Consider the following 14,542-nt stretch of genomic DNA (forward strand, 5'->3'; position numbering starts at 1 on the left):
TCTTTATGATGATAGCTTCTAGCATAACTCCATGACCCTTTTGATAGGGTGCCCCGTTTTAACCTCCTGTCAGTGATTCTTCCAATGTTGCTGAAAGTAGATGCATCTAAGAAAGGTGAAGCTACTCACTTTGGGAGCCTTTCTGGAAGAAATCACATCTTTTTGTATCACACGTAGCAATATGGAAAAACTTAAGGATCACCTTAGCCTTGTTTCTACTACTTAGAGTGAGGATGGAGATGTGAGCCACAGGAATCCTGCTTCTGGCAGGGCTGCCGTTTGGCTGTCTGTCATTGGCTAAGTCAAGCCAACCGGGGGTCCCTTGGTATATTTCGCTATAAAATTGATACAGTGACACATAAGCCCCTCCAAGAGATGAAGTCAGAATTCCTATGACTTAAAAAAAAAGGGAGAGGGGGGGTTGTAGATTTTGAGCTCTGTTCATGGAAGTCACTCTCTACACATGTGTTGATTTGATATTGAGCTCGACACAAAGGGCTTTAGAATGCAAGAAGAATAAGGTCTACTTAGCATGAGCCAATTTCATTCCTAAATCCTCACATTTTTCCTGTTTCTTATTTTTTACTTCTACTTGTGGTTGTGTTAACTGCTGATATCCCCCAGATGAGAAATCTGTGTCTTTGTCTCTCTTCTCTTCTCTTTTCTTCCCTTCCCATTTTCTTCTCTGCCCTATACTTCTCTCACCAACCCCCACATTATTGTTAAAAAGAAAAAGAAAAAGAAAAATCCTATAACGATATACAGTATTTTCACAAGTCCTTTTTTAGCCACAGTAAATTATCTTTAATCAGTAGCCGGGAGATGATGTTCTGGTTAATTTAATATTCTGGTCAATAATGAATGCATATGCCATCTGTGGATGGCCAATCTAGAGAATTTCAATTAATAAAGCATATTTGGCACCAATCTGGACTGAGCACAATTTAACCTTTGATAATTCAAAAGGTTCGCCAGGAACTCTGAGTGGTGTGGGATCCCACTGCAATAATAGCATCTTTCACATACATAGTAAATGTTTCAAGGTATTTTATCTCACTGAATTGTAACAGGAGCTCATAAAGAAGGGCTTCAGGGAAGACTTCTCCAAGAGGATTAAACACATGGCGTTTTATGCCAAGACACGCTCTGTCCACACCACCCTGTGGTCTCTTGTACATGCTGCTGTACTTCTGTGCAGGGCGGTACTGATTCATGACGGTGATGAATGCTGGGGGTAAATGCACCTGTGCCCCACCCCCACTTCCCTTGCAAGGACCAAGAAGGCAACATGACCTCCTTCTGTTTCTTCGGCAGGTGAAGATGCACATCATGTCCTCCTCGCATCTCTTCTACCTGGCCTTGTGCTTGCTCACCTTCACCAGCTCCGCCACGGCTGGACCGGAGACACTCTGCGGGGCTGAGCTGGTGGACGCTCTTCAGTTCGTGTGTGGAGACAGGGGCTTTTATTTCAGTAAGTAGCCCTCCCTCTCACTGCTCTGTGGATTTACAACCACAGGGAGTATGTGAATAACTGAACAACTGCCCGTGGCTGGCAGCCATCCTCAGCCTCTGAGATTCCTCACCTTAAAGTAAGACTAGTGTTTCAGTGGGGCTGTGACAGGTTTTGTAGATTTAGGATGGAATTTTCCTCCTTAGCAGTTTGTCTTTTAACTACTTCCTGCCAAGCTTTCCAGCAACTATTATGCTCTACCCTCACTATTCCACAAGGGTGGGACAAAATGACCCTGGGGAATTGAGGTTTGTTGTTCTCAAAACCCTTGGGTGCACATATAAACACAAAGAAGCATGTAGGCTTCTTTGAAGTGATAGGTAATTTGGAGTAAAATAGTAAGGTAGACTCAGAAAAAATATTAAGGGGCCACATCCCAGATGTCTCCATGCAATAAGAAATCCCCAGAAATAGACAGAGGTGAACTTCCCTCAATGGCACATTTGCAAATACACAGGCTCTAGCTTAAATGCAATCAGAAATGTCGTATTAATTTGCCCTCTGTACAAACTGACCTTGATTTTTTGTTATTGCCTTTCTTTGACGTAGCCCTTTTCTATGGCTTTCCAGTAATATCTCCATCTGGAAAAGGGTTTTTGACAAGTGTGGGGTTACTTATTCCACAAGGAGGTCTCAGGTGATTAAAAAATCGACAGTCAATAAAAGTAGACAGCCAAGTCAAGGCTTGCAAATAATAAACACAAACAAAAGTCAGTGCTGCCTGAGAGAACTCATCACTTAAAGAATCTACCTCAGAGGCATCTCTCTCATTGTATGTTACAGAACAGCGAAAGACTTAAAGCCAGATGCTCATTCTGTATAATTCTTTGGAATTTTAGAGAGTTCCAGGAAACTGACGCTCAGGTCCTCAGTGAGCATGAATCATTCTTAGAGGTTCATATCACTCAAGTGTAGACAGCTTACCTCAGTTACCCACTAAGTTTTGAATAGCTTCTGTGATGACTCACACACTTCAAGTCTCTCTCATCTTCTTCCCAGGGAAGGTGATGTGTGTGTGTGTGTGTGTGTGTGTGTGTGTGACTGGGGCAGGGGTCTATGTATAGCAATCTGGGATGGGTAGGGGGGATAGAAAGGAAAAGGCTGAAAAAGGAACTGATGATCTGTACTCATCATAGATTTGGCAACAAATAGCCTTTAAACAACTAGTGACAGAGAACGAGACATGCTTTCTACTATCTGAATGGGCAAATTCCCACTGTTTCCAGCCAATGCTTTAATTGAGTGAATTCATGCATTTTTCTGGCAATAAGGCAATTCTATCCAGTTCTCAGTAGCAGTGCAGCTGAATGAGTTCATCGGGCAGGTTCTTTTCAAATAGCAGACTTGTTTTACCTTTAAAATATCCTGTGAAAGGCAAATGTGTCACATCAACATCAGTTAACAATGGGTTGTCATTATTCTTTACTGTGCTGCTACTGATCCACATTTAAGAAATGAATAAGTTCTCATTTATTATGCCCAAGAGGATATTTTTTTGCCTTGATAATCCATTTGTGCAATTTCCTGTGATCCAGTTCACTAGGTGATTGTCAAACCCACAGTGTCTTCTGTTATATGCCAGTTTGACTTTTCTTGTTCAACAAAATATGCTTCAGGATTTTCATGCATAGTACATGAAAACTGGATCCTTCCATGCCAAGATATTTGCCTTAGATGGTAAAAGAGAGAATGGAAAGAATGATTTGGTCCCAAGTAACCATACAATACATATATATGTTCACAATGACACTTGAGAGTATCGGACAACTATGTTGGAAACCAACTTCAAGGCACTGAAAGGATTATTTTATTCTGTTACTGCAGTAATCAAATTTAACCAAATGCTTTTAAATTGAAAAGGGCATAGTTATATATGGCAACTCTTGATGTTTAGAATATGACTTTGAATAAGAAGGGGTTTTATAAATTGTCTATTATTACTGTCAATATTGTCATTGAGAGTTTATGTTTCCTAAGTTTTGTCTTACAGAATTCCATGACTTACGTAATTCTTTCCTGACATAGACCCTCATGCACAAAAGTATTCTTGTTAACTTTCTAGTCAACTGTACAATCATTTTTGCCCAAGAGAAGTTAGCCCCTTAAGATATTTTAATTCAAAACACTGATGGAACATTTGCTACGTGTACGATACTATACTAGTCGTCAATGAGATACCTAGAAATGAATGAGAGATTGACTTTGTCTTCAAGGAACTGACAGTCTAGTTGCTAATTAGGAGGTTAAAAAAAAAATGCACATTAGTGTTGTCAAGTGTAATAAGAGAAAAATAATCACAGAAGAGTAGATAATAGTATTTATATAGTCTTTATGCTTTTCCTGAAATTTTTTGTCCCACTTTTGAAATCACCTAGCCAGGATCTACCCTCTCAATGGGCTCCTTGATGCCAAGTGCCATATTTATTCACCATTAAATCTCAATACATAGCTCAATGCCTGGCTGCTATAATAGTGGCTCATATTTGATTGTTTGACTGATAGAATTAAATTAAATTGAATCCAGTAGAATAAAATGGAATTACTAGTTTCCATTCTTAGTCTTCAGACCCATCAAGAATTAAGTTTGTCAACTATTTTGGGCAATTCTTCTCACCTCATATTTACCAAGCTATTTGATAAAAATGCTTGTTTGTTTGTTTGTTTAACTGAATGTAACTAACAAATTTAACAAAACACCAATGGTCTGTTTTGTATCTGAGCCAATTATTCTTACAAGCATTAACTGTTGTCAACAAATTTTATTGAGTTTCCTCTTTTCCCTCAGAGATTTACTGTGTGTGGAGAAGTCAGCTCTAAGCATTTACAGCTTTTGAAATACTTATTAAAAGAAAAGAGTCTTTTCCACCTCTAACCCCTGTCATTTGACTCTTATTATTATTTTCACTCTTATTTTCAAAGTTTTACTGTGGCCGTGCCTTTTATTTTAAGCTGCTTGAAATCCATTTTGAAGTATGGATTTTTTTTTTTAATAGTGAAAGGCATTTTCTGATCTTAGTTTGAAATTCAAACATCTAAAAGAAAATTGCCTAGATATCTATCTTTTTTGTTGGGCCAGAATGTTAAATTGAATAAAATTATCTATTATGCTTATTATTTATAGATTGACCCAGTGTTGTAAATGAACTCAGATTTCTTTCTCTATAAGCCAAAATTCCACGAGAGCACAATAGAAGCAACCTTCTAGATATCTGTTTTGTGAGCATCATTCCAGCAAAAGTGAAACACTCCCTCCATAATTAATGCAGCTTCCCCAGATATTTTTTGAAATGGAAGTTCCAATGAAGATCTAATTACTGATTCTTTCCTATGCAGTATAGTAAGAGAGCGTATCAACCAGTCTTATGTGCTCACTGTCCTTTGAGAAAAATGGTGGCATCATAGAGATGAACATTGGGAAAGTGTTAGCTATTATCTTTCTAGATTGATGGGGCCTTCACAAAGGGTGGCTTGTTTTAACCTCGTTTTGTGTAAGACTGCAAGAGGAAAAGAGCTTCAAGTGAAATAGGAGAAGTAAGCTTGCTATTGATATAATTTTTGACAGCCATTAACCATTTTAATATGCGCCTCAAGGGCTTGTGGAATTTCTTTCCTTGGAGATACGTAAAATATTGACGGACAACCAGCCATCTTGGATGGTTTCAATTAAAAGCAACCAAAGAAAAGCAAGTTTCTGGGGTCCTTTTTAGTTTTAAGAGTCTATAAACAATCCCTTAAATAAATTGTATATGCTTACCTCGGCGGTCTGGGAAAAAGGAGAAGTAAATCAGTTAGAAAAGAAAGTTGGATACCCTTTTGGCTATTCTAGATTTATAGCTTTTATAAAACATACTTCCAATGCATAGTTATTAAGAACAGGTCTGAATAAACAAATGGCATTCTTTGTGTGTTAAAACATACTGTTTGTAGAGTTTAAGTGAAACTTTGCAATGAATTTCATTGTTATTGATTGAAACAACCTTCCTAGATCTAGGTTATTATTATTAATTCAAGCTTCTTTCATTTGAAATATAGTGCTCAGAAAACTGCTCCCAGACCTGTCATTCATTAGCTATATGACTTTGGCAAACATTTAAACTTCCTGGACTGAAATGTTCTTGTCTATAAAACAAGGAGATTTTGTTAAAGTAAATGACCTCTTCTAACTTTAACAGACTCACAGTGTAGGTTGTAGCTGACAGGACTTGGTGCTGTTCAAGAAAGGAGAACCTTGGATTTAAGTAGTGACCAAAAAACTTAATCTCTTTATCTTCTTTACATAGTTTCTGTCAGCCTCCAAAGATAGGAGATTGTGCTTACTTAAAGAAAGAGGAGCCAGTTTCTTTGTTTTGTTTTAAGTTGGGTTGAAGCCTATCATGATGAAATATGCATATGTCATTTGGCCAAAGGAGCAGACGCCTCATGAAAACAGATTGCCATTTTTTAATTTTTTTGCTAAAAAAGACCAACTGACAGTTTTCATCTTTACTATGTTGGACATGAGGACAAGTGAGTAGGTCAGTTTTTTAGCTATCCTTTATTAAAGGGGACAAATAAGAATGTATAGCTTTTTAAATCTTGACCAAAAGCCTTTTCTAATACTGCATTTCCAATTAAAGAAGAGACTGTACAATTTGGGGCATTCAGAGATAATAACCCACTATAATTAGCATTGCTTTGAGTAGGGCTGGATTCGAACTGCACCATTGGCATTTTTTGGCTTGGTACCTCTTAGACCACCAGCCATGCATTTGTATGAAACCTGGTCGAAGTTAGAGATACAGTCACTGGCTGTAGAAAAGCTTTTCTCTTTGAAACTAAATGGCACATGTGAGGTTTGACCTTATGGACCTGACCTCATTAGCACCACTAAGGAATAGACCATAGATAGTCTTAAAGATAAATAATGAGCATTTATATCGACCCCAAGTACTAGCTACTATTCTTTAAATACATCCAAGAAGACCAAGGGACCACTAAGAAAGTGATGATTTCTATGCAAAATTAGAAAATAATTTGTATTTTTCTGACATTTTAATGCTTTCAAGGCCATCTCCTCTGTGATAAAGAATTATAAGAAGCAGGAGAGTGAAGGGTTCAAGACCAAGAACCAAGAACATATCCTGCATTGCTAAGAATCCAGGGTTTGAATCCCAGTTCTGTAACTTACTTTGTGTGTGTGGCGGGGGAGGGGGACGGCAGGGGAGGGGATGACCTTGAACAAGTTACTTGACCTCTTTGTTCTCCAATTCCTCATCTTTAAAATGGAACCTGCCTCATAGAACTGGTGTTAGGATTACATGAGTTAAAAATATTAGAACATATTAACTTAGAATACTGCCTGGCACATGGTAAGCATAATACACATGTTAGCTATTATACTTATTTATTCTCTTCTGGGATTAGTTTCAGAGTTTATTGCAAAGGTTGAGGTATCTGAACAGCCAATTTATTATAGACTCATTTTCTCTCCTTAGGGGCAGCTTATAAAACCTGTTGTTAGTAGTAATAGTTATATAGTAGGGTCGCTAACAAGAAGAATGTCTTATGTTTGACTAGTATATTTACTTTTTCAAAATCTACTTGTATCAGCTCTCTCACCTTGTCTTTACTCCAGTCTTGGAAGGCAGGAATTATTGTTTCATTGGACAAAGGAAGCATCTTCATCTGGCCCTTCACATTGCTTAGAGGCCTGAACCGTTGTAGCGCAGGAAGATGCTTCCAAAAGCCCAGTCCTCTTCTAAGAAATAAGGAGCAGAAACCCCTAGGTGACTCCATTTTTTGAACACTTCTTTGAACGGAGGCATGAGAGAGATATCCATGTGATGTCACCTTCTAGAAAATTTTAAGAAATACTAATAGAATTTCCTCAGGGTGCACAAGAAAAATCTTTGATGAGAGGCCACTGTTTTTTGAGAGCCTTCACAGACTGGATTCTTGGACCCCCCTGCTCCAACTGGATACTACGGTTCACCTGGGGGAGCACCTCCCCAGCCAACTTAGAGTTTTCTTCTTACTCTGTCGGCAAACCTCAAGTTTTCCTATCTTGCAGCTGTTAGTTCTGTTGGTTTTTCTCAAAGATTTACTGAAGAAGGGCTCTTTATTTGGACAAGGATCTTTTTTCAGGTGTTATGAGACGGGTTAAAGGAGAGGGGGTCACCAGGTACCATAACCTAGATAGTGTACCAGGCAGAAAGAGACTTCCCCAGTTTGACCATGAAAGGAGTGGTGGGAGCAGCCAGGGGTTTGGATGCAAGGCTTCTTCTACTGTGGAGATATCACTCATCCAGTTGTTCGAAGACCATTGGTATTAGAATGTCTCGTATCTCCGGGGGCTAGGAGGCTAGACATTTTGGACCTAACAGAGAGTTTGAGTATTCTTCAGATTCTCTGGTTCTCCATATACCTTGTCCAGACATCACGTATCACACCAGCATTCCTCAGAGACTCTGTTAAGACCCCACCTCATCCCTCTAGCAGCCTTCTTTCTGATTTCTCAGCCTAGATCAAAGAATCAGACACACTAAAAACAGGCACAAGATCGCTCCCAAGGAGATTTCTCATTGTTCTCAACAACACACTACAAAGCCTTTGCTCTTTTTTGCAGCCAGACGTCTTTGACAACCATGGTGGCAAAAAATCGTTTTTCACTGAGCTGCTGCCCTGGCAGAGTTCCATCCTACACCTCTTCGTGAAACACCAAAAGACTCTTACATCACAAAGCATTACTTTTGGTTGCCTGGAAAGTTCAAACCCCCTGGCCTTATTAGCTGTTAGACGAAGGAGATGACAACACAGCATTTTGTTTGTCTCTATCTATATGCGAGATCATGTTTAAAACATAGCAAAGAGCTGTTATTTGACATGCAGTTCCTTAACTGAAGTAAGCTGTATGCCTATTTAATGCATTGTTTAGTCTCACATTGGCTAAAGCCACTTAAAGAAGCACTTGGCAAGCTCTAGCTTTTCATTCTTGGCATGGCTGCCCTCTTACTTTTTTGCTGAACCTTAAATACCAAGAAAAACCCTTCACTTACTTTACATCTGGCATATTGCTTTATGCAATTGGCCAGACTTCTGCACGTGGCCCTGTGCATTTGACCGAAGGTAATTAATGGCTTTGCAATATTTGATCAGCAGCAGCACAGACACAAAGGGAAATCACGCAACAAGCAGAGATCATACAGTCTTTGAAATTAAAAATTGTTTACGTCCCATACCAAAATAAATAAATAAATAAATAAATGCATGGCAAAGACCCTGAGAGGACACCCGAGCACCTGACTATTGATTAAGTATACATCTCTCTAATATCTCCCACTCAAAGCTACCTCATTGTTCAAAGGGAGTAAAATTGAAAACTGCTACAAACTTAGAAGCCCTTGAACAATAATCTAATCAAAGAAAAGAGCAGAACTCATCAAGAAGTGACATATCCAAGGTCACACGGCTAACTAGTGACAAAGGTAGAAAGAGATATTGTTGATTGTTTTCTGATTTCAGTTCAGTATTCTTCCTTTAGCAGAATGAACAGGCCTGTGTCAAAGTTACCTGGTAAGGTAAAATGACCAGGAGAGGCCTCCAGTCAAGCTCACCCAAATGAATACAGGTTTTGGTGGCTCTCTCATTTTAATAAACTCATCTGAAACTTAAGTTAACATTTTTGTTCCCTTGCTGTAGGAATCTGCACAAACTGAAGTGATTCCCTGCCTGTTTCTTATACAATGCCCAAAGCCTTCAGATGTGATTTGAGCATTCCAAGTCCACTTAAGGTCATAATTTAGACTATTATTGTATATTATATTATTCTGACTCTTTGGTCACTCTCTCCAATGTCAACTTGGGTAAAACTGCTTTGGAATGACTTAGCAAAGTTGTGCTCCTGGAAAATCTGAAACAGTCTGACGAGTTGTTGGACCAGCTTTTTTTTTCTGGAGATTTCTCTGACAGCCCCAAGCCAAAAGAAATTTACACCTGATTTTTTTGCAGACTTCCAAGCAAATACCCTATGAATCTCTTCAGACTTTCTTCTTTCTTCTGTGATCTTTACGAGGTACTAAAGAGGCTGTTGGAGGGGTCTTCTTAAACTTTCAAAATGTGTTAGTCAGAGTCGGTTCTGTGAATATTGCTGGGAAGATGGCACCACCTCTGTGCTATTTACCCTGATGAAATGGGTCTTTCATCAGAGGGGAGTGATTAAGAAAGCCTGCACTGAGCCAACCCATATTCAGCCAACTCTTGATTATCTACGAAACTGGGGAAAGGAGCACCAAGAGTTAGAATTATAGATTAAAATGATTTGAGGACACTGTAGATTTCAGCCCCCTCACCTCCCCTTCCTCCCTGCCCCCAGCCCCAGCCCCTTTGCAATACATTTTTTTACTCTCCCACTCACCTCCCACAACAGTGCCATTGGCAAGTTTCTCAACCTCAGCACTATTGACATTTAAGGGCAGATCATTTTTGCTGGGGGTGGGGGGCTGTCTTGTGCAGTGTGGACTGTTTAGCACCATGCCTGGCTTCTATCTTATAGGTGCCAGTAGGCCCCTCCTCCCAGTCCAAATGATCGAAAAATGCCTCCAGACATTGTCAACTTTTCTCTGACGGAGAGGAGGAAAAAAAATCACCCCTCATCAAGAGTTACTGGACTGGAGAAGTCTCCAAAGAGAATAGACTAGAGATATGGGAAGCCATGAGTGACAGTAACACAAAAAACTAATTATCAGTCGCTGGTTAATCAGGAAGCTGTGGGCCATTTTCCTGAATAAACGATGAGAAGAGTGTTGTAGTTTTGAAAGCTTTTTTCCTGAAGATAAAAAGCTCTTCCTACAGGTTATGTAAAAGATGTTTATAGGCCCTCTCTTTTGTCTTATAGCTTTGGAACTCACATGCATTGGTAACAGCAGTAAAGGGAGGCAGAAATGGTGTAGAGCAACACTGTGTGCTTAGAAGTTTGATTGTGACCACCTGGAGCAAATGAAAAAGAAGCTGGTTATCTTTGTGACCTCAATGTTTGTGGCCAGTCCCTTCTTGGTCTTATAATAAATAATCTCTCGACTCTTTGCAAATGAAAAAGCCTGACTCAGAGGTAGTGGCCACAATTTTTCTCCTCCCTTCTTATGTCTTTCCTATCTGAGTATGATGACAGTCATTTTATTGCTCATAAACAGCCCCATCAGAAAGCAGAAAGGGAGATCAATGAAGTATTACTTTGGGAATCAGAAGTTCCATGTTTGGCAGAGACTCATGGTCATGGACAATAGACTAGTGGTTACCAGAGGGTAGGGGGTGAGGGAGGGAGGGGGGACATAGAGGAGGTAAAGGGAGCCAAATATGTGGTGACAGAAAGAAATCTAACTATGGAAGATGAACACACAGTGTAAACATAATATATGCCTTACTGTTAAAGTGTAGAGCTGAAACTTATTGGATTTCATTAAACAATGTCACCATAAAAAATTAATTAATTTTTTAAAAAAGGAAGAAGAAGAAGTTCTATGTTTGGGTCTCACTCAGCTCCTCTGCTTAACCGCTCTATGACCTTGGAGAAGTCACTTAATATCCTTGGGTCTTATATTCCTGGATAATAAAATGGGAGTAAAAATATTACACTTTAGAGTTGTTTTCAGGCTCAATTATAGAAGAGCTTTGGAAACTGAAAGCGCCATTCAAATATGTCACTATTAATGGATTGAATCAAATACTTACTAGTTTGGTGGTTTGACTTCAACTATTAATGACATTGACCCATTGGTTCAATGATTCTGCAATGATTACAATCTAAAAAAGTTAATTTGATAGTATATCTTTTCAGCCTTCTTAATGAAAAAGAAAAAGCATGTTGGTATCTCCTATTCATGAATCACCTTGCATTTAGACTACCTGAGAGTTAATTAATGGATCTTCAGAATGCTCACTCAATTATTACTGCTTATTTCTTCATTGAAGGAAGGAGAAAGAAGTTGGAGCCTATCACTTTTCCACACTGAGTGAGCTTGCATAAAGAGTTTGTCTCCATGAGGTGGTTAGGTAGTCACTGAGGTATCACACATGTAGGCAAAAGATTTCTATTCTCTCAAGTCAACTATTGGTGATTTCTGCTTAACCTCGAAAAAGCAGCATTCAGCAGAAGGACTGTACTCACTAATCAGAAAAGTTTGCACTCTTAGGCTGCCCATCCAAACTGCTTCCTTATCACAGCCTGACTTAGGGGAACTGAACTTTTCTTGTTTAAGCATGACTTTGATGTAATCAAATTGTGAGTTTTATCACCATGTGGACTAGTGACCATGTGGTTCTATCCCAGAGGCTTCACACCCAACAGTTTTCAGAGACATAACATTTGACACAGTAAAGACACTTTTGAACCACAAAATCAAATGCTGGTTACTGCTGTTGTGAATTTTCAACCTCTCTATTTTGAGCACTTTCAGAAAAAGAGACTAAGTTAAAAATTTTTTTTTGTCCTTTATAGCATCCAGTGGTGGGCATTTAATAAAACTTCTTAACTTGATGTTGAAAAACTCATTCCAAAAGCTATTTTCTTCTACCAGTCCCCAGAATATACCCCATGACTTTCCATTTGCTACTCCCACCATTGTGGATCTGAGATTGAAGGTATAGATGAACAAAGTCTATTTGAGGTATCGTCTACTGGGACCCCTCCACTGTTGCCCCAGTGAAACATCTTCAAGCTCAACGGTAAGCTCTTTTTAGTCAACACAGAGTTTTTAAGGGCTACCTACCATAAGAGGCCTCGTAAATAGATTCCACCTATAGAAATGGCTATGAAAACAGAACCTCCATGCAATTTCTCTATCTTATTTAATCTGAGGTATTCACACTGAAAGGATCAGGGTAGTCAAGGGAAGCCACGCAGCAAATGGTACAACCCTGACAAATTAGCCCTAAAGCAGGTATAACGGCTGGAGCACCAGCCTTCAGAGAACGCTGCAAGTATTGCTCTCTTTCTATTTGCCAAAGCATAATTAAAGAATTGGAGAGCTAGAAAGAATCATATAGAGCAATCTGGTCTAGTGCTCTCACTTCCCAGATGAGGAAGGCAATGTCCAGAAAAAACATGATGTGCATGAGGTCTCACAAAGCATGCTGCTGGGAAAGCCAGGATTGCAATACAATCACCTCTTTCTCAGCCTAGAACTCTTGCACAGCAGAACACTTTAAACATAACATTAAAACTCACATGAAGGTAGCACCAGCAACCACGGTCCATAAACTAAGAAAGAACTGCTGTGACATGTTCTTCTGGTGTAACGCATCAGAATAGTCTTTGAAAGCTCAAGCACTTAACCATTCATAAAAACTTTTTTCCAATTTCTGCCACCCATTGAATCACATCATCAAGTCCAAATCTAATCAACTTGGCTGTAGGACTATGGATCTTCATAGCCTTTAGTAGTTTGATGGATTGGAAGCTTAAAAAAAAAAGTAATGAGCTAATTTTTTGAGATAATTTTAATTTGAAGCCATGTCAGCTGGTTAATGAGTTTATGCATTTTCGTATTGCGTGTTGACTCAGAAGCTACCCAAAACAAAAGGTATTGTCGATGCATTATTTGTCTCTACATATTCCTGACTTGCTGCTAGTCTTCCATGAAGGTCTTCCATGAAGAAGCTTAATTTTCCTACGTATTTTGAGTTTTATATTTCTTTCCATTAAAGTTTCCAGCCGTTCATAGACATATTTAGTTTGGCAGAAGGTAGTGGTGACTCATAGAATGAAGAAATTTGAAAGCAAAGCTACTGAAAATGGATCTAATTTCTTTTTTGGGTAATTTGGGAGTAAGCGATTGATAATTTGTCTAATTTTTCCTGGTTTCATCAGCTGCCATACTGCCAAATATTTGTTCCATATGGATGCTTTGTTATCCCTGAAACATATAACACATTACAGCTGCAACTATATATAATATGGTCAAAGGGTAAGACTATTGTTGGCTCATTTTCTCATTGTTTTTGGCTGGACACCCTCAATCAATGGGTATTGAGTGAAAAAACAGGATCATATTGAAACCATTTTCAGCATGTTCCTTCCTATGGATCCAGCTATTTCACTGAGTTTGTCAAGCACAGCAAATGTTCCTTATTACAGGGATGATTATATTTTCAGCATAGACGTGACTGCCAGCTAATTGCATTCATCTTATAATTCCACTCTCTCAATTTGACGTAGAGATGTTTTTGGCTTTCCAAAGATTTCTTCTTTTCAGCTGATTCTCATCTCCCACTATGGGACAGATATTTGGGAACAGATCCTGAGGAGATCAATGGTACTCATACAATGGACATCCTTTCACGCCCTCAGTCATATGAATCATAAGATTTGTAAAAGGTATTAATGCCATAATCTGGCTGGCATTTCTGTAGATTACTAGTGCTTTGCATGCAATTATGGAAATCCTTACCAGAGGAGCCAGACGAGGGTTCAGCAATATTGCACAAAAACACCATGAAGTATAAACTAAAAATCCAGGACTTACTTCTGGCTGGTTCTGAAGTAGGTACTGATCACTTAGTGTCTTAAACTTATTCTGTGGTGATTGGTTTCAATCGATATAAATGATTTTAATAAAAATCAATATAATGATTTTTAATCAATATAAATGCCCCATCCAATAAAAATCAGCAACCATAATAAAGAACAGAGAAGTCTATCTCTTAGAAGAAACTAGGTTTTATTGAAGTGTTTTGAGGCAATAAAAAGCAATCTCTTGTTTGTAATGGGAAAATTTGGTTTGATTCACAAACGTTCTCAGGGGCACATACCAATGTCATATAGTAAAAGTATAGTTTGGTACGTAAAGACGAATCCAAAGATTTGCTCCTCAAAGCAACTTGAGAGCTTGTTAAAAATGCAGAACTAGGGAGTCCTACTCTGGATTGATTAAAAACAAGATCTGCATTTTAACCAGACACCTAGGCTATTTGTCTGCACATTAAGGTTTGAGATGCCCTGCTCTAAGGATTTATAGGAAATAACAAGCACATGTTGATTGGTGACTCTATGAGTTAAGG

The 14,542-nt window shown here is 38.8% G+C and overlaps 1 protein-coding gene across 4 annotated transcripts in view; it reads left to right on the forward strand.

Moving 5' to 3' along the window:
* Positions 1–14,542, forward strand: part of IGF1 (insulin like growth factor 1) — a 72,420-nt gene that overhangs the window by 3,732 nt on the left and 54,146 nt on the right. For all 4 annotated transcript variants that reach the window (XM_039877950.1, XM_039877951.1, XM_039877953.1 and 1 more), the window contains exon 2: positions 1,315–1,471. In XM_039877950.1, coding sequence (XP_039733884.1) covers positions 1,315–1,471 — 157 coding nt within the window. The remainder of the gene's footprint in view (positions 1–1,314; positions 1,472–14,542) is intronic.

The sequence above is a fragment of the Pteropus medius genome, unplaced genomic scaffold (assembly GCF_902729225.1).
Source record: "Pteropus medius unplaced genomic scaffold, Ma_sr-lr_union100, whole genome shotgun sequence".
NCBI classification, from domain to species: domain Eukaryota; kingdom Metazoa; phylum Chordata; class Mammalia; order Chiroptera; family Pteropodidae; genus Pteropus; species Pteropus medius.